The sequence below is a fragment of the Euleptes europaea genome, chromosome 17 (genome assembly GCF_029931775.1).
Source record: "Euleptes europaea isolate rEulEur1 chromosome 17, rEulEur1.hap1, whole genome shotgun sequence".
NCBI lineage: Eukaryota > Metazoa > Chordata > Lepidosauria > Squamata > Sphaerodactylidae > Euleptes > Euleptes europaea.
In genome coordinates, this window is record NC_079328.1 from 15,793,463 (window position 1) to 15,813,287 (window position 19,825).

Sequence of the window (19,825 nt, forward strand, 5' to 3'; positions counted from 1 at the left end):
ATGAGGTCTGTATCTGTGGACCTAAATATTGATCCTTCACTGCAAATTGACATTCCTGATGCTCTCAGTGAAAAAGAAAAAGTGAAGTTCACAGTCCATACAAAGGTAAGATGTGGGGAGAGGCTAGAATTGTACCATATTTACACTGCTATCTTTGCAGAGTTACTCCCATCAAAGTCAACAGAAGTCAGTGAGTTTAGACTCGAGTAGTTCTGCATAGGACTTTACTGTGTGCAGTCTAAATACATCAAATAAATTTTTATGAATACAGTCAATCGACCAATCACTTGTATGGTCTAAATACTTGTATTGCAAGAAATTGATAGCCAGACCATTTTCCTTTATTGATTAAAGAGGTCTATCCTGTAGACTCTACCTCCTAGGTCTTCAAGGTGACTTACAGGAGTTAAATAGTAGTAGTAGTAGTATTCATATTCTAGAATTGATAAAACTGGAAAACAGTTACACAGAAACCAACTAAAAACAAACTGAAAGAGTTTGTCCTTTTTTCATTCATTTATTTATATCCTGCCCCTTAATCAGAAAACTGTTTTCTGGGGCAACTAAGAAACATCCACAAAATTAAAATAACACTTAACTTACTGTATTCGTATCATAGCCATTTATTTGATATTTTGCTGTTGGCTTTTAAATCTATGCCAGCTCTTTGTGTATTATAAATACAAATGAGAAAGCTGTACATGTGTCCTTTTGGAGATTGCAAAGGGGTAGCCTTGTTAGTCTGTTGTACCAAATTAAAACACATTTCATGTGACACCTTAAAGACAAACAACATTTATGTCAATATTAGTTTGTGTCACAGCTCACTGCTTCAGATATGTGAAGGGAAGACCATACTGTGAATTCTTCTTGCAGGGAAGATTACAGGGGGAAGGGGGAGAAGCTGAGACAGAGAGGTTTGGTGTGAATCCAGTTATAAATCAATGGAGTTGCACATAATGAATGATGAGAGGGGTCAGCGGTTCAAACAGATAAGCCAAGTGATGTATTGTAAATAACTACTTGGGGTGGTATAGTCTGTACTGTACTGATGAGATTCAGTACATGGAGCAGGACCTCAGAAGATTTCGATGCTTGGGGAGGCTCATTTGGGAGCTAGTAGAGAGGTACAAATTATAGAAATTCTGAAACCCTGGAGGGAAAGTACAAATTTGAAGTGAAATTTAAAAATATGCAATGTGTAGTTTCCTATCAAACCTAAACTTATTTTGCTGCTTTTAGTAAAATTGTACTGTTGTGATTAAGGCATTTATACTTTGAAATTTCCTTAGTTTTCAACAAGCGGTACTGCAGAAATACCCAATACTTGAAACAGAGTTGCAAACTGTTGCAGCCTATGGTGCCTTAGCATGTGTATCTTAAATTTTTGCTGTCTGAGAGGCAAGAACATTAATTTTAAATTAGAACAAATTTTGTAGAAAGCAAGCGAGTACTTAGTCAAAAATGCTCCTAGGTAGGGCTACCAGCATATTTGGACATGTAGTTAAACTTCACTATCTGAAAACTCTGAACTCTTCAATATGTTATAACATTTCAAGCATTAGAGTGTACTAGCTCTTGCTAAGACATTCATATTTAAACACAGAATAGCCTTGAAAATGTTGTAAATGTCTACAGGACTTTAAAGCATCTAATCCTGTAGGTTGCCTTAGGTAAATCTTTCCATGCTCTACATTTTTGCTTTACATAGGTTGTTCCACGCATTCTGCAAGAATATTTCATAGTAATGTTTTTGAGTGTTGGCCCAAATTTTCCAGTTCAATATCTTCTACCTTTGTAGCCCCCTTTTTTTCTAGTGTGGGATCTCAAATCTTAGCTTTGTTGCCTTAGGCTTGTTTTTGTTTGTTTGCACTGATTTCCTGTTTTTCAGTCCTTGCTCTGCTGTGTTGTTTTGTTTAGCAGAGGTCTTTGCTATTTGAGTTGTTTGCAAAAATGTACATCTGCTTTGAATCTCAATAAGAAAGATGGGCTATAAATGAAGTGGATAATTTTCAATTTCTGTTTGAAAGATAGAAGGGTGGGGAGGGGAGGGGTCCTTTCCTCAAATCTTTCCTCTTCCTTCCTCCTTCTAAGCCAGTCCTAAGGCTTGCTTCTGACTTCTTCCCTGGCCTGCAACCTCAGGAAAACCAAGCTTTTGTGTCTGTTGCTCCCTATCCCCTGTAACAAGAACTGCTTGTGCTTAGCTCCGTATCACATCCGGAGGGTCTAAGCTTGCTTGCGTCCCCTCTATCCTGCTCTGCTCTCTGGATATCCCTTACATCTAGTGGCTAATTGCTGCCTGGATTTCCACTTGGCGCTTTTGCCAGCAACCCTTTTTGGAACTCATAACCTATGGGTCCACTCGGATCATCAGCAGCCTGCATGCACATAAACCAGATGATTCAGCAGGGAATGATAAGTAATCTCACCCTTTGTTCTCCTTTTTGCCATCTGCTATCTCTGTCTTCCCCCTTTTTAAACCTTCTGAGATGCACAATGTGTAATTTTGGGTATTTGTAGACTCTTTAGTATTTTGGTGCTGTAAAAGTTCTTTAATTTTTCTTGGTGTGCTTACTTGTTTGGATTCTGCCAAATCCTTGTTTATCAGAGTAAGCTACCTGTGTCTGTTTCAGACTACATTACCAGGTTTTCAGGGTACAGAATTCTCTGTTACAAGACTCCATGAAGATTTCGAGTGGCTGCATGACATACTTACTGAAACAGACGAGTACGCAGGACTGATTGTAAGTATCCCCTCCTATCATTGTTGCTGGGTGACCTTGGGCCAGTCTCTGTGTGTACTAGTCAGTTCCTTTCAGCATAGCCTATTTCACAGGGTTATTGTGAGGATTAAATAGAGAAAGGGGAAAACAAGCGCAGCACGCTAAGCTGCTTGCAGGAAGCGTGGGATAAAATTGCAATAAGTAAAAACCTTAGTTTGCCAGAACTCTGAATTGTTACAGTCTGTAGCTAGCATGGTGTAGTGGTTAAGAGCGGTGGTTTGAAGTGGTGGACTCTAATCTGGAGAACCGGGTTCGATTCCCCACTCCTCCACATGAGTGGCAGACACTAATTTGGTGAACCGGCTTGGTTTCCCCACTCCTACACATGAAGCTGGATGACCTTGGGCTAGTCACAGTTCTCTTAGAGCTCTCTCAGCCCCACCTATCTCACAGGGTGTCTGTTGTGAGAAGGGGAAGGGAAGGTGTTTCTAAGCCGGCTTGATTCTGCCTTAAGTGGTAGAGAAAGTTGGCATATAAAAACCAGCCCTTCTTCTTTATAGTCTCAAAGATTTTTATGTAGAACACATTGGTGGCTGACTAGTCAAAACACATGTATAATAGCTCCATGCCTGTCTAGAGTTAGATGAGAAGGTATGACTTCCCAGCATATGGCTAATAGTAAGCCGCTTGTGTGCATGGAATTTTGGGCCCCAGCATGCTCTCCTTCACTGTGTTTAGGGGTTTTGGCCAGGGACTGAAAAGGTTATGGCAATCTCTTGGCACTCTTTATTTCCGTACAATTTTATCTTACTGGTATTTTAATATAAGTACATGGAGCTGCATATGTGGGTCAATTGTTGCTATTAACATACAGTGACATATCCCATACACTCCCATACACATATCCCATACACCGCACACATCTGGATCCCAAGCCTGATGTCAAGAGAAGATAAATAGCCATCCTTCATCTCTCAGGATGCTGAAAGCCTCACTAACTCCTGTTCCAAACTCTGCCCACGTTAACAGATCTGACTAGCAAAGTTTTTGTAGAGGCTACTACAGAGGCCTCTTTCTGTGTAAGGTTCTAGTTAATAACAAATCTCTTCATCCTAAGATACCCCCGGCCCCTGCAAAGCCTGACTTTGATGGCCCTCGAGAGAAGATGCATAAACTTGGGGAAGGAGAGCTGTCTATGACGAAAGAGGAATTTGCCAAAATGAAGCAAGAGCTGGAAGCGTAAGTATGACTTCTTGGCAATCTTCTGTGCAATCATCTTGCCTTGTAGGTGTGCTCCTAGGATCAAAAACCATTACATTTAAGAGAAGAGCTAAGATGCTTGTGACTTTACGCCTGTATGGCAACTTCCCTTTGCTGTTATAAGCAGTATCAACATTTTACAGTTTCCTATATTGTATATGCTTATAGCATAGCCTCCATGTGCCCATATTTACCCTGAAGTCTTTCAGCCTCAGTCCTTTCTTCCGGTAGCAGCCATGAACATTTGTCCAGTGGTGTGTCAGTCTTCAACAAGGTGCATGCTATTAATTTCTGTTCTCCTAATTCTAACAGTGGAGCTCTTTCAAAGATTAAGGTAGCTGCTGAGTGCATTCCTGTGCAAATTTCAGTTAAAAGTCAAACTAGCAGAGTTTTATCTCGCATGCCTGCTCCCCTCATACGTCTTACTCTGTTTTAATATAAATTCAGCCAACTGAATGCATGCTTACTTGTAGATCTGGATATGGTCTCTATGACCCACTCCAGGCAACATTCTGGCCAGAGGCTTCTGTACCAATTGTAGTTTCTGGACAGTCCTCAAGGGCCAACCCCACATAGAACACACTGCAGTAGTCTAATCTAGATGCTACCAGGCCATGCATCACAGTGGTAAGATCTTTTTCCACCCAGGGAGGGTTGCAGCTGGCTCGGCAGCTGAAGGTTCTGAAAGGCACCCCAGCCACCACTGCCGCCTCTTTATCTAACAGGAGGCCTGGGCCCAGGAACACCCCCGAGCTGTGAACCTGCTCCTTCAGGGGGAGTGCGGCCCCATCCAGAACAAACCTTCTCCTCACCAGTAGCACCTCCTTTTTGTCAGGATTAAGTTTCAGTTTGTTCACCCTCGACTGTTCCAAAACTGTCTCCATGCACCTGTTTATGGTTTCCACAGCTTCTGTAGGATCTGCTGGAAGCATGAGCTAGAGCTGAGTGGCATCTGCACATGGGTGGCAGCTTGGCCCAAATATCCCCTCCCAGTGGCTGGACCAGATGGAACCTTGTGGGATCCCATAGGCCAGAGGTCAAGGGACTGAGCGGCAGTCCCACAGCACCACAGTCTGAAACCACAGCAGAACAGTCCTGTGCTGGTCATTGACCATAATAAAGATCAATCACCAAATCAATCACAGCAGAACTGTGCTTCCCAGATCCAACCCCAGAAGGCAATGTAGAGGGATACCATGATCAAAGGTGTCAAGCTGCTGAGAGGTCCAGGGGAATTTAACAGGGTCGCGCTCCCCAAGTCCATCTCCTGGCACATGTCATCTGCCAGGGCGACCAAGGCCTTTTCAGTCCTATGACCAGGCCTGAAACCAAACTGAAATGGATCCAAACAATCTACTTCATACAGGAATCCCTGAAGTTGCGCATCCGTCACTCATTCATTCACCTTGTTCAGGAATAGTACATTTGAGGCAGGACAGTAGTTATTCAACTCAACTGCCCACTTCCAGGCAAGGGTGACCACCCCTTCTCTCAGGGCGGCTTTTACTGTCGCCTGGACCCAGTCCCCCAGCCCCCCCAAGTAGATTTAAGCAGCCAAGTGGGGCAAAGGTTGTACGAGCAGCTGTTAGGTCTCAAACTTCCAAGAATCCCGTCCCCATCTTCAGACTGGACAAGCTGAAAGGTATCCAACACAACTGGATAAATTGGCACCCCGGGACCACCCAATCCTGTCTTTTGCTAATGTAGAGTCCAAGTCAGAACAGATGCGAGAGATTTTATCCGCAAAATGATTGCAATGGGCTGCTTAGCAGTCTACCTCCCCCTTTCAACTGGAACCCAGTAGACCCCTGACCCCCTAGAAGAGTTCTGCAGGTCTACTGTGCAGATGCTGTTTTGGCAGAGAATCATGAGACCATAACCTTTGTCCCTTCTGGCTGCTTTAAAATGAGCTCTAGCCCCGCCTTGTCAGATTCATCCTGGGTCTTTCTCCACTATTGTCCTAATTTCATAATCCATTCTGCTTCATTTCGCAGTAGCCACTTATCGTTGGGCAGTCTAATCTTTGGGTGGCCCAAAACTTGAAGTCTGTGGGAGGGTATTTGTGCTCGAAAAAGTTCTTGATAGTATATTCGTCAGTAATAGTTTTGAAGTTTTAATACTACATAGGCCCTGACCTGGATAGTTCCAGACTAGCCTCATTTTGGAAGCTAAGCAGGGTCGGCCCTGGCTAGTATTTGGGTGGGAGACCTCCAAGGAATTCCAGAGTTGAAACCCAGAGACAAGCAATGGCAAACCACCTCTGAAGTCTCTTGCCTTGAAAACCCTACAGGGTTGCCATAAGTCACCCATAACTTGACAGGAAAAATACCGTATATACCTGTGTATAAGCCGACCCGCGTATAAGCCGAGGTGCCTAATTTCTCCCCCAAAATGGGGAAAAATTAGGCACCCGTGTATAAGCTGAGGGTTGGCTTATAACCCCTCTCTCCCCCCCCCCCCACAGGCTTACCTGACCGGGCTCCTGGCGGCGGGAAGCGGCGGATCCGGCGGGGGCGGCTGAGCGGCCTTCCTGCGGCCGCAGGGGGCCTCTGGAGGCTGCTCCCGGCCGCGAAAAGTCAGCGGGGGCGGCTGAGCGGCCTCGCTGCGGCCGCAGGGGGCCTCTGGAGGCCGCTCCCGGCCGGGAGAAGGCGGCGGGGGCGGCTGAGCGGCCTCCCTGCGGCCGCAGGGGGCCTCTGGAGGCCGCTTCCGGCCGGGAAAAGTCAGCGGGGGCGGCTGAGCGGCCTCCCTGCAGCCGCAGGGGGCCTCTGGAGGCCGCTCCTGGCCAGGAGAAGGCGGCGGGGGCGGCTGAGCGGCCTCGCTGCGGCCGCAGGGGGCCTCTGGAGGCCGCTCCCGGCCGGGAGAAGGCGGCGGGGGCGGCTGAGCGGCCTCCCTGCGGCCGCAGGGGGCCTCTGGAGGCCGCTCCCGGCCAGGGAAAGGTGGCGGCGGTAAGTTCCCCCCTCCCTCCTCCCTCCCCTACCGTATTGACCCGCGTATAAGCCGAGTTCGGCTTTTTCAGCCCTTTTTTTGGGCTGAAAAACTCAGCTTATACGCGAGTATATACGGTACTACATATATATTTACAATATGTGCAGTTCCCACATGTTGCTTTTCTTTTACCTCTTTGGTTTTCACTACTTTTGTATCCTTTAGTACTATGGACTACCTTCAAAAAACATTGTCAGACCTTCACATCTAGACATGCTTCTCCTACTGAATTGGGGAACCATAACCACAGTTAGATGGTTGGTGCTCTTTGATTGGGTGCTGGTTACTTGTTCTTTGGAGGGGAGTACCAGATCTAGTCGTCTCTGTCTTGCATGATGGGTTGTATTTTATTAGCAGCACTAGCTGTCTGGCAATTGGATGCCTGGCAATGCTTATACTCACCAGTGTGGGTTATATGCATGCATCCGGTGGATTGGTGTCTACTGTGGTACCTGCTTAAGTGACGGCTTACTGACTGAGGTGTATGCAATGGGGAATACACTGAATTTAACTCAGCTGTTTTTTTCTTCTAGTGAATACCTCGCTGTCTTCAAGAAAACAGTATCATCACATGAAGTCTTCCTTCAGCGAATTTCTTCCCACCCTGTTCTCCGCCAGGATCACAACTTCCATGTCTTTCTTGAGTATGATCATGATGTAAGTCGCTTTGCCATGTTTACTGGAGCGCCCCTGGGATATAGGAAGAGAAATAAATGTGGGCTGGATTGCAAAGGACCACAAGGGAAGAACTATATGGCTTTTCACTGACCTTAAAATAACCACAGGGTTTCTCCCCCCCCCCTCAAATTCCAGTTGTGCTGCTAGTAGCCTCAAGTCCAGGTTTCTTCAGATCTTGGAAAAACAATATTCTCTATATGCCAGCATAATAATTTCAACTGTCAGAGCAGGAAGCCATAACCTCACCAATTTTTATCATTTGTCTTAGCTAAGTGTTCGGAGAAAAAATGCAAAGGAAATGTTTGGTGGCTTCTTCAAAAGTGTGGTGAAGAGTGCTGATGAAGTTTTGTTCTCTGGGGTTAAGGTAAGATCTCTTTCAAAGTCATACCTGCTTGAGAAAATGTGTACACCTGGGTGTTTGTCTTGTTTAGACCTTTAGGCTGCAATCCTGAAGGGGTGTGGGCTGAAGCTCTTTAGGAGCCAGAGTGACCCCGTGCCGGCGTAGGTGCCACCTTATGGCATAAAGTGGCACCTATGCCAGCATGGGGGCAAACATGCCATCACCAGGGCCACACTGCTGCACAGGGCTCCTCTGCCAGCACTGCTTGCTACGCTGGCAGCGAAATCCTGGAAGTGGGGGGGGGGGTCATTCCTGGGTGTGGAGCTGCCTTTAGGCAGCTTCCTAACCCCTTTGGACCTGGGAACAGCCCCCTCTCGCAGCAGCGTGGCGGTGGCATAGCCTCATTGTTTTCAGTGGGCTGATTTTGAGGGTTTTTGATTTTCTTTCAGTTTATTTTCCTTTTTTGCGGCCTGGAAGCCTCTGTGGAGGCTCCCTGTTAAGGAATGGGCTGCCTGTTGTCTTGGATTTCCAATTGTGAGTTGGAAGCCCTTTCCCTATACTCTGTTTGCAAGGGTTCAAGTACTGTGGCTTGTCTAATTTTATGTATCTATATGGGTTACCAATACTATCCTTGGAATTTTACTGAAGTTTTTAAAGTGAGCTATAAAACCGGACATAACTGGAGAAACAGTTTTCCAAGGACTAACCCGTCACCAAGGAGGTTCTTCTTCACAAACCCCAGCACGTCCACTAGAAGTCTTAAGTGTGTAGTGGTTAAGAGCGGTGGTTTGGAGTGGCAGACTCTGATTTGGAGAACCGGGTTTCATTCCCCACTCCTCCACATGAAGCCAGCTGGTTAACCTTGGGCTAGGCACACTCTCTCATCCCCACTACCTCACAGGGTGTCTGTTGTGGGGAGGGGAAGGGAAGGTGTTTGTAAGCTGGTTTGATTCTCCCTCAAGAGGTAGAGAAAGTCAGCATATTAACACATTATAAAGGTTGTTTATTTGTGAAGGTAACCTTCCTTGCCTGGATCAAAGTATTGTAACCGCCCCTACATTGTCTTTTCCAGGAGGTAGATGATTTCTTTGAGCAAGAGAAGACTTTCCTTGTGACCTACTACAACAGAATTAAGGATTCGTGTGCAAAGGCAGATAAAATGACGAGATCACATAAAAGTAAGTTCTCCTGAGACCTTCATTTGGGCTTTTTATAAAAGCTTCTCTGTTCAGCGGTAAAGACTAAACTTCTTGCTTTCTTTATCAACAGATGTTGCAGATGACTACATCCACACTTCAGCATGCATGAACAGCCTGGCACTGGAAGAGCCAACTGTCATTAAAAAGTAAGTCAGCACTGATCATTATGGTTAAACTATGGCTCTAATAATGGTGTCCATCCCAATGAACAACCTTGCTAAGTAAAGGCTAATGTGTTGAGTCTCAGAATTAGGTCAATTCAAGATAAGATTATGTTGCAGTATTAAAGAGGTGGGATTACTTTGTGACAAGATAGGGGCTCCCGTGGAATTTGGGTGACCTGAAAATTCCTCCCCTTCCTCCTTGAAGTGATGCTCAGGTGCTTTCAGTATTCTGTCCATTCCAGAGCATCTTTAGTTCTTGCAAGCCTCAGGACTTGTTCAGTCCCTCCTGGTCAGTTTTTTTCCCCCAGAACACGCAAATTTTTTCAATACGTTTAGTGCTATTTATCCCAAGAGCAGAATTTGTGGGGGGTTGACTTTCCTTTCTCTCTTTCTCCCCTCCAGGTACTTGCTGAAAGTTGCCGAGCTTTTTGAGAAACTCAGGGTAATCTACTTGACTTTGTTTATGTTGCATTCCCACTTGCCTCTCCTTCACTAAAAACTCTAAGGCAGGTATGATTTTAAATTGTTGTTTTCTCCATAGAAAATAGAGAATCGTGTGTCTTCTGATGAAGATTTGAAGCTCTCAGAGTTACTAAGATACTATATGCTCAATATAGAAGCAGCAAAAGTGAGTCTTCAGATTTTTCACCAACGTTCTCATAAAACAAGTTTGGCTGAACTTTGACTTAAATAAGGAACCTTAGTACTGTATAGATGTGTTCCACAAAATCTCGTGTCTGAAGGTAAAATGGGTATTGTACATCTCCACTTGATTCTTATTGCTAATGGAGTTTCTTTTGAACACATGAAGCTGCCTTATACAGAATCAGACCCTTGGTCCATCAAAGTCACTATTGTCTACTTGGACTGGCAGCGGCTCTCCAGGGTCTCAGGCAGAGGTCTTTCACATCACCTACTTGCCTAGTCCCTTTAACTGGAGATGCAGTGGATTGAACCTGGGACCTTCAGCATGCCCAGCAGGTGCTCTACCACTGAGCCATGGTGGTAGTGGCTCAGAACTTGTCTGTTCCCAACCACTGCTATGCTTGAAGCTCATTCCTGCAATGCCATCCTTAAGTGCATGCTTCTCTTTTTCCCCTTGCAAAAACCTGTGGCTATTCTGTATAAGAAATAAGACAATATAATGTGAGCCTAACAGTGTTAAGGGGGGGGGAGATGCAGGTGTCTGGCCTCCGTTCAGCCGCAGCTCACTTTATGTTGGTTATGGGCCCTCCTCTATCCCTCGCTGTAGTTTCAGTTGCAGGGTGACTTGGTTTAGCAGTGTTGTAAATATGTTGTGCATTAGCTTTATTCTGCTGCCACAACCTTGAGGGTAAAATGTACTTTTAACTACTTTAGTAGCTTGGTATGTATTAAACATAGGACAGAGACTAAGAGATAATGAGACCCAAAATATAAAAATGGTTATGAAGGAATTACTTTTTAAAAAGCATAATGTTTATTTTACTGGACGCATGATGCAGGATTCCTGCAACCCTTCTTGTTTTTCTTTCCATTGTTATCAACCAAGGGATCCCTGTGTGTTTTCTCTGCCCTAATAAAATTCAAATAGCCCATTTCTTTTTGTTTGGAATCATAGAGTTGGAAGTGGTCATACAAGCCATCTAGTCCAACCCCCTGCTCAATGCAGGATCAGCCTAGAGAGCATCCATGACAAGTGCTTTTCCAGCCTCTGTTTAAAGACTGCCAGTGAGGGGAGCTCACCAACTCCCTAGGTAGCTGATTCCACTGTTGAACAACTCTTACTGTAAAAAATGTTTTCCTAATATCCAACCCTTTCCACCCGCAATTTAAACCCATTATTGCGAGTCCTACCTTCTGCTGCCAACAGGAGCAGCTCCCTGCCCTCCTCTGAGTGACAGCCCTTCAAATACTTAGAGAGCAATCATGTCCCCCCTCAACCTCCTCTACAGACTAAACATTTCCAACTCCCTCAACCTCTACCCCAAGTTACCACTCACAAGGCACTGCCAGCTTTGCTCTGAAGTCCTTTCTCTGGTCAGGCTCTTCCTTTGCTGTTCTGAAGGCCACAGTGGTGCGCCTTCTGAAGCTAGAAGAAGAAGAGTTGGTTTTTATATGCTGACTTTCTCTACCACTTAAGGCAGTCTCAAACGGTCTTACAAGCACCTTCCCCTCCCCATAACAGACACCCTGTGAGGTAGGTGAGGCTGAGAGAACATGACTTGCCCAAGGTCACCCAGCTGACTTCATGTGTAGGAGTGGGGAAACAAATCCAGTTCACCAGATTAACCACCACCGCTCATGTGTAGGAGTGGGGAATCAAACCCAGTTCTCCAGATCAGACTCCACCGCTCCAAACCACCGCTCTTAACCACTACACCACGCTGGCTCTCCTAGTGATTCTTACTAATGGAACTGGAACTAGGCTGCCCAGTCCCTGCTCCTGAGAGACCCGTCTCTTCCTCAGCTGCCAGGCTCCACTTCCACTGCTAGATGACGTCATTCTTCAGGCAGCCCTTCTTGCTGCTGCTACCAGCAGCAGCTGACAACCAACGGTCTGTAGTCAGGGTGTCTAGCTAGCCTATGACCATCTCATTGGTCATAGCTAAAGAAGAATGAAAATGTATATATTGATGGGTAATAAACTTGAGCCGTCGTAAGTGAAGAATCTGGGTTCCTCTGTCCTGTGCAAGTATGAGATGGGCTTGCTGGGAACCTCAGAACCATTTTGTTGGTGACACTAACTGCAGCCACTTTGAACTTCTTAGACTTGTACAAGCATCCAAAACTAGAATTGCTCCACTCTTAAACATTACCCTCTTTTATTTTATTTTAGCCTTCAATTCACAGCTGACTTAGGGCAACCCTGTAGGGTTTTCAAGGCAAGAGGCGTTTGGAGGTGGATTGCCATTGCCTGCCTCCACGTCACACCCTTGGTATTCCTTGGAGGTCTCCGATCCAAATACTAGCCAGGGTCAGGGCTGAGAGTGTGTGACTGGCCCAAGGTCACCCAGCAAGCTTCCATGATGTGAGTGGGGATTCGAACCTGGATTTCTCAGATCCTAGCTCGACACTTTAACCACTACACCACGGTGGCTCTCGCCCTCTTTAATACAGAGCCAATATTTGTATATGTATATCTGATTTTTGATCTGCTCAGGATTGTTGATGGCTTCTCCACAATTAAGTAACTAAATCTTACTGTCTGAAAAAGCAATTTCTAAGAGCACTGCCATAATCTTTTTATGACACTTATTGTGGTCCTAAGCACCATTGAAAGCCCTCCAGAACTACCAATGGCTCATAAAATGTAATTTCTTTCAGAGTTCTGTGAAAACTCTTGTTTCTGAACATGCTCTAGCATTTCTACTATATTCCCTTTTTAAAAAAAATCTATTTTAAAATCCTGTCGTTTGTATATGTATATAATTTTCCTGGTAATAAATACTTCAAAATCATAAGGTTATACAAAACCCCTTTTTGCTGTATAACAATTAACCCTTGTAAAACCACTACGCTTTTCATCTTTTGAAGGTTGATTTTCTTCACTTTAAATATCAGTTTATTCCTCTTAATACTTCTGGGTTTCTCAAGTTTTATTTTTATAGTTACCGGTCTTCTGTGATCACTTGAACATATTTTTCTTAAGTATTTATGCCCTGCCTTTTTGTTGTTCTCTTTTTTATTTTAATTTTTTTATTATTATTTTTCTATACTAATTAGACAAGGTATTCAACAATCAATATAGATAAACATCATAAATTCTAATAAACAATTGTTTATTATTTATACATATATAGATAAAAAATAAAATATAAAGACTTCCCCTACACCTCCCTCAATCTTGTTATTTATTTGTAATCTCCTTTGTTTAAGATTCTAATCCTAATATTGTTACAAACGTTTATAAGATATATTTTTCTTTATTTAACATTATTCATAATCTAAGTATTTGCTATTTCATTTATCTATATTCAAATAAAGAAAAAGAAAAGAACAGAAATAAAAAGCACTATTGTTATAATAAAAAATGGATTAGGTAATAAGTATCATTTTTTAACTTCCTTTGAGAATGAATATCATTATGATTCCTCCATTTCTCCCACATATCTAATAAGTATCAGTTATGTTAATGCCATTAATTCTGTCTTTGTCAGAGCCAAGCCATTTAATCAGTCCTTTTTAATTAAATCCCGAGAAAAACTAAACCCTTTGACCCAGTCTCTTTATCTTAAATTTCCAGCATCTTTCTCTTTTCCCCAGTAGCTTTAAACGTCGAAGGGCATCCATGGAAGTTGTTAGTGCAATTCCCTCTGTAAAAATTGATGGGGGATAGTAAATCTGCAGCATGTTTTCTTCCATCCCTAAGGCGAGAAGAAAAATCCCAGTATTTCCAGCTTTTTGCCCTTTTAAATTCTCCCAGTGAACTTTGAAAAGTTCATCAGGTAGATCATACAAACAAAAGTCAAAGTCTCTTACGTCCATATCCATAGTTGTCAATTGGGTTGGTTCAATTTCTTCTTGCAGATGTATATCCTTTGGTAGTCCTTCATAGCTCTCCATCTCCTTTACAGAATTTAATTCTTTTAATGGTTTGTCGTTTGAGGAGCTTCCTTCTCTCATCTCTGATCTCATTGTCATAATTTATATCCTTGAGATCTCCCGAAATTACATCTAGTTTCCGATTGACCAGTTCGTAGATATTGTTTGTCAGAGAGACTAGTCGATCCATGAATTTAGTCTCACTTTCCATGGTTGCTACTTCTGGTAGTTTATTGAGGTTTAATTTGTAAAATCCAGACAGGTATACGTTGTGAGTTGTAAAGTGGTGTTACGGGGGACAGGATATAAGGTTGCATGCCTGCCGTTCCTTCCTTTTGTCTAGGAACTTGGGAAGTATTTGCCAGTTACACAGTGGTGCCACACGTCCGGTCTCAAATCCCGTAGTATTCTCGCGGTAGCAGACGATAGCTGATGCTTCCGGATAAGACGTGGCTTGAAAATTTGTTTACTCAGAAAAGCCTTCTCCCGGAAGTGGAGGGGAATCTGCTCGTCCCTCCTCTTTACACTTCTGAGTTTCTGATTGGTGGCTATAACGTCATTCAAAAGGTTTTTGTTGTTATGTCTATCCACCAATCAATTTGATTACGATCCTGCCGGCTTATCCAATGTTTTTAATTGTCAAAGAGTCACCCAAACCTCAGATGGGGAGATACGGATTCTATAGATATTTTTTCCACTCCTTCGGGACTTCCAATTCCAGGTAAAACAAAAGAGTTCTTGTTACTTACTCAGATTTTAGAAGAGTAGGTATTCTTGCCCTGACCTGGATGGCCCAGGCTAGCCTGATCTCGTCAGATCTCAGAAGCTAAGCAGGGTCAGCCCTGGTTAGTATCTGGATGGGAGACCACCAAGGAATACCAGGGTTGCTGTGCAGAGGAAGGCACTGGCAAACCACCTCTGTTAGTCTCTTGCCATGAAAACCCCAAAAAGGGGATCGCCATAAGTCGGCTGCGACTTGACGGCACTTTACACACACAGGTATTCTTGCTTATGTATCGTTGCTTAGATGGTAATAGTTAGGGGAGAGCTGAGCCTAATTCCAGAGAGACGTTCGCGGCAATGGTTTCCCCTCAGGCCAGGCGGGACCTCATCCAGGATTCCGAGAGTCGTCGGATGGCTCTCTCAGCAAAACTGGGGGTCAAACCGCACTTCCGGGGCAGCAGGGGAAATCCTGTTTCCCAATCCACTATTTAGGATCGGGTAGGGGTGCAGAATTACACCACAGATTCGAACGAATCTTGGTTCCCTTGGGAGCCCCCAAGAGACGTGGTGCTCAGCTCAGCGTCCCTAGTGGAAGTGTCCTTTTTGGTTGTTCTCAAGGCCGCCTACAATAGAATCCCTTATGAGAAGCGTGGCTTCAGATGGAGCCTGGCTTATCTTGCTGTGGAGAGGTGGCTAAGAGATGCTATGGAGCTATGTGGCGTTAAAGCTTCTCCCTAGCTATCAGATATTGCTGCTGGCCCTTCTGTCCTCATTTTGTCACAAGGCATAAGGTAAAGGTCCCCTGTGCATGCACCGGGTCATTCCTGATCCATGGGGTGACGTCACATCCCGACGTTTACTAGGCAGACTTTGTTTACAGTGTGGTTTGCCAGTGCCTTCCCCGGTCATCTTCCCTTTACCCCCAGCAAGCTGGGTACTCATTTTACCCACCTCGGAAGGATGGAAGGCTGAATCAAACTTGAGCCGGCTACCTGAAACCAACTTTCGTCGAGATCGAACTCAAGTCGTGAGCAGAGCTTGGACTGCAGTACTGCAGCTTACCACTCTGCGCCTATAATACTTTAAGAGGCAGCATGGTATAATGGTTTAGGTGTCGTTCTAGGATCTGGGAAACCTAGTTTCAAATCTCCACGCTTCCATGGAAACTTGCTGGATGACCTTAGGCCAGTCACACCCTCTCAGCCTCAACCCTGGCAAGTATTTGGATGGGAGACCTCCAAGGGATACCAGGGGCTTGATGCAGAGGCAGGCAGTGGCAAGCAACCTCCCAATGTCTCTTGTCTTGAAAACCCTCTTGTCTTGAAAACCCTATGAGGTTCAAGTTTCAAAAACTGTTACTGTTGCTCGGTATCTTATATTTTCAGCTGAGTTAACCTTCCATATGCTTTTTGACAAGTCCATACACACGGTACAGCCATTTTCCCCTTGAGGAAGAAAGCACAGCTGCACCTTCAAAAGTCTTCCAGACCCTCTGAAGTCAGGCTTCACCCTCTGGTCCAGTTACTCCCTCCCTTGTACCTTTCCATGCGTTCTTCAGGCTATCCTGAGGAGGAATGGAATGAACAATCAGAGTCCAGAAGCGTTCACATATATTCAAGATATTCTACCCCTTTACATAGGCTATCATGCATTGAAGGCTCCAGAGACGGACGAACCATGTCAGTTCTCATATCAAAATATGTCCCCACTGCCCCAAATGGTGGATGCACAGAAATGCTGCTTTGTAAGGGATTTGAAAGTTCTGCATCAGTCACACTGGCTTCAGCCACCTCTTCGACAGTTGCCACAGCAACTTTGGTGTGGGCGGGTGGAAGGTCTGTGAGAGGCTGGCTTAAGAGACAGTCGTTCATGGTGGTCAGGTTTGGCAGATGGCTCCCTCAGCATCATGTGCATTAGTGATTAAACGATGCAGGTGCAGTTAAATTTTCTTGGAAGTGTTAGTTTCATGTAGGTTCTCACAGCTGTCCAGTTGTTGGTGTCCTTTGGGCCTTCATTTCGCACCTCCATGCTCCTCTCCATCTGTTCCAGGTTAAGTGGGAATCCTAACATTCTTCATGGAGTTGTGTGTTCTTCTTGAAGTGCTACTTGAGCTCTAGATCAGCCTGTACACTTGAATTAAATGGACTAACGGCTCGTTTTCTTACTTTTTCTTGTTACTTTGACTTGATCGTTTCAGGATCTCCTGTACAGACGTACACGGGCCCTTGTGGACTATGAAAATTCAAATAAAGCTCTGGATAAAGCTCGGTTGAAAGGCAAAGATGTCAGACAGGCAGAAGCACACCAACAAGAGTGCTGTCAAAGATTTGAAAAACTTTCTCTCTCTGCCAAACAAGGTAAAGGCCCCTTCGTGGGAACAAGACGAATCTCATTGTAGTGTTGGGGGGAACCTCATATTGGGGGGAAAGTGCTGTCATTAGCAGGATGGATGGATGGGATCCAGCCCTCTGCTTGTAGCAGAGTTGTGTTCTGCATGAAGGGTTCTGTGTGCAACATCTTAGTCTAAGGCAGTGGTTCCCAGAGTGGGCAGTACCACCCCCTGGGGTCAGTGGGATTGCCTAGGGAGGCACTAAGAGGCAAGGGGGCAGCAAGGGTTGCTAGAGGTGGGCCTCTTCAACTGTGTTGTTCACTAATTTACAAATAGATCAAGCTATGGCACCATGCTGGCAAATTTGGTGGAAACTATCAGAATTTTTTTCCAGACTTTGAAGAGCTGGTACCACTGGTTCATCAGTTTTGTTGAATAAATTTCAACTAAAAAAGTTTTAATTTGATTTTGAATAGATGTGCAATTAATTGGTACTGTTTTGAAATTTTATTCTTTATTCATCATGCAAATCCCTATTTTGAATAATGCTTTTTATAGGATAGGGTAGGGGACACTGGGGTTGAGTTTGTGGAACCACGGGGGCAGTGTCCCGAAAGGTTGGGAACAGCTGGTCTAAGGTTTTGGTCTATTGCTTAGCGGAAAGCTTTAATCAAAGATGTGTTAAAGGTGTAATGCTAAGCCACTAACGTGGACGACACTAACTGTCTAAACTGAATAGTTATACACACTGAAGAAAATATGTCTTTAAGAGTTTGTGCTGGCTATTTTCTGCACGCAAGTAAGGGGAGGGACCCCTTTCCACACTCCATTCCCCCCCCAAATAATTTCTGTATGTTGCTGTTCTCTCCATTGCAGAATTGAACAACTTTAAACGGAAGCGAATAGCAGCATTTCGTAAAAATCTAATTGAAATGACTGAACTGGAGATCAAGCATGCAAAGGTATGTGTTCTGTTGTCTTTTCGACTAAGGCTTGCCTCTGGAGCTTAATCTAACTACAAGAATTTAGTTAAAATGAGTTGCTCTTAAAGTGCTTCAGTAAAGAAAGCTCCAACTTTCTCATCCAGGACATACGTAACATCATTAAAAAATTCTAAAGCCTTGAACTCACAGTTCTGGTCTGCACACAGAAGTCTTATATCAACAAATGTTATCCCCAGTTAAATCACCTTAAAATTGATGGGATTTTAGTTGGTCTTCATAGGTCCCATTGCACTGCTTTCCTGTGTGCTAGGGATCCACGTTTCTTAATCGGTTCTTGACCTTTCAGGAAAATCAGATGAAGACTTCAGTTGAACAATAAAAGGGAATAGCTATTTCACTTTAAAATAACATGTGGAGTTGTTTAGAGGCCTACCAAATGTTTTTAGGAAGCGGGTGGGGCTCTTAACTAGCTGGGCTTCTGATTAGCCACTGATCAATTGTTTGTGCAGATTAAAAACATTGTTTTGGCAGGAGCTGCCTACATAGTGTTGGTTTTATTCTCATTCTTTCCCGGGGTTTTTTTTTTTTTCCAAATTACCCCACTTCTCCCTAGTACTTTGGCTTCCTGTGTGTAAGGCTCCCCCTTCCATAGCAGCCATTTTGTGGATGCGCCTACCACTCTATAACAGAATTCCAAATATGCCCACAGGCCAAAAAACATTAGGGACCCCTGGTTTAGTGACTACTAGATCATAAGGCCAGTTCTCAGCCTCATGAATCTGAAAGCCAGCATACCCAGATTGATGGAGGGAGAGATGTTCTTATGGCATCTTGCAAATTTCATATCGTTTGGGAGGACTTTAGGGTCTGATGTAACACATCTAGATAGAGACGTTGGCTTGTTGGTCATCTTCTCCAAAGAATTACTTACTTCTTCTTTTTGCCTTCCAGAACAATGTTTCTGCCCTGCAAAGCTGCATTGATTTATTAAAGAACTAAACACATCTGTAGTTATCTCTCTGTGTGTACACGGAGCATCCAACAACTACACTCAACAACCATATCTACTTTGGCTTCCTTATTTTGAAACATTTTGTTTGGCTAATGACTAATAACTGGATTTTGGTGATAGAAATACTCTAGTGCATACAAGTCTAAGTAACACTCTAGTGCATACAAGTCTAAGTAACAACTAACTTTAAGTGTCCCCAGGCAAGGGAACTATGTATTGGTTTGGTATCTGCTAAATTGCTGTCAGGATTGAAACCTGGTTTCCAGAGAAGCTTTGCTACTGCAAGGAAGGTATATAATGAAAATGACTCTCACAGATGCAACCAGCTCAAGTTATATCTGCAAATTACTGAAGCATTTTTATATGGAAATATGTAAACATTCCATTTTGGAGATTTCTATCGCAATAATGTTTTGGATTCAATATTTGTATGCTCTTGAACAAATAGAAAATAAAGGTGTCTAATCATTGGTCTATTCATTTAGTTTAGTATCGACTGGAGTCTTACTCCTCTTTCCTTGCTGAAGTCACAAGAGACAAATGGCTGTTTCTACTTTTCATGAGTGAGCGCAGAAATATGCCCAAGTCAACCTCTCTCAGATAAGTCTAATATGGTGCTTAAGAGAGGCCAAAGTGTATTCCTTGGCATTTGTAATACGTTGCTTGGAAAGAACTACCATAAGTTGGAACGCAGTAAAATGTTCTGGTATTGATCATATTTCAGCATGTGTGGAACTCCCATATGTAACTGAAAGACAAAATTAATGTGTGGTACACTTTGACTATTAATCTTGAGAGTTATGTGTGAATATCAAGGAACACAGGCAAGGAATTTTTTTCAACTTTTCTCCCCAGAGTGGGTCAGTGGAAGATTTCCAGGGTCTGGAGAAAGAGTTTCACTACTCTGCATAGTTCCTTGTCTCTTTTTTGTTGCCTAGAAGGCA

General features: G+C 43.9%; 1 protein-coding gene across 1 annotated transcript; it reads left to right on the plus strand.

Moving 5' to 3' along the window:
* SNX5 (sorting nexin 5) lies at positions 1-18,895 on the plus strand. The gene is made up of 12 exons (XM_056862455.1): positions 1-105; positions 2,634-2,744; positions 3,841-3,962; positions 7,502-7,625; positions 7,915-8,010; positions 9,059-9,164; positions 9,256-9,331; positions 9,752-9,791; positions 9,891-9,977; positions 16,794-16,953; positions 17,802-17,887; positions 18,821-18,895. The coding sequence occupies exons 1-12, from the start codon at positions 1-3 to the stop codon at positions 18,866-18,868; spliced, it is 1,161 nt and encodes a 386-aa protein (XP_056718433.1). The 3' UTR covers positions 18,869-18,895.
* Positions 18,896-19,825: the final 930 nt, after the last annotated feature.

Coding starts and splice junctions, on each gene's coding strand:
- SNX5 (XM_056862455.1), top strand. CDS start 1: ATGAGGTCTGTATCTGTGGACCTAAATATTGATCCTTCACTGCAAATT. Junction 9,165..9,255: donor AATGACGAGATCACATAAAA/GTAAGTTCTCCT, acceptor CTTTATCAACAG/ATGTTGCAGATGACTACATC. Junction 17,888..18,820: donor TGGAGATCAAGCATGCAAAG/GTATGTGTTCTG, acceptor TTTGCCTTCCAG/AACAATGTTTCTGCCCTGCA.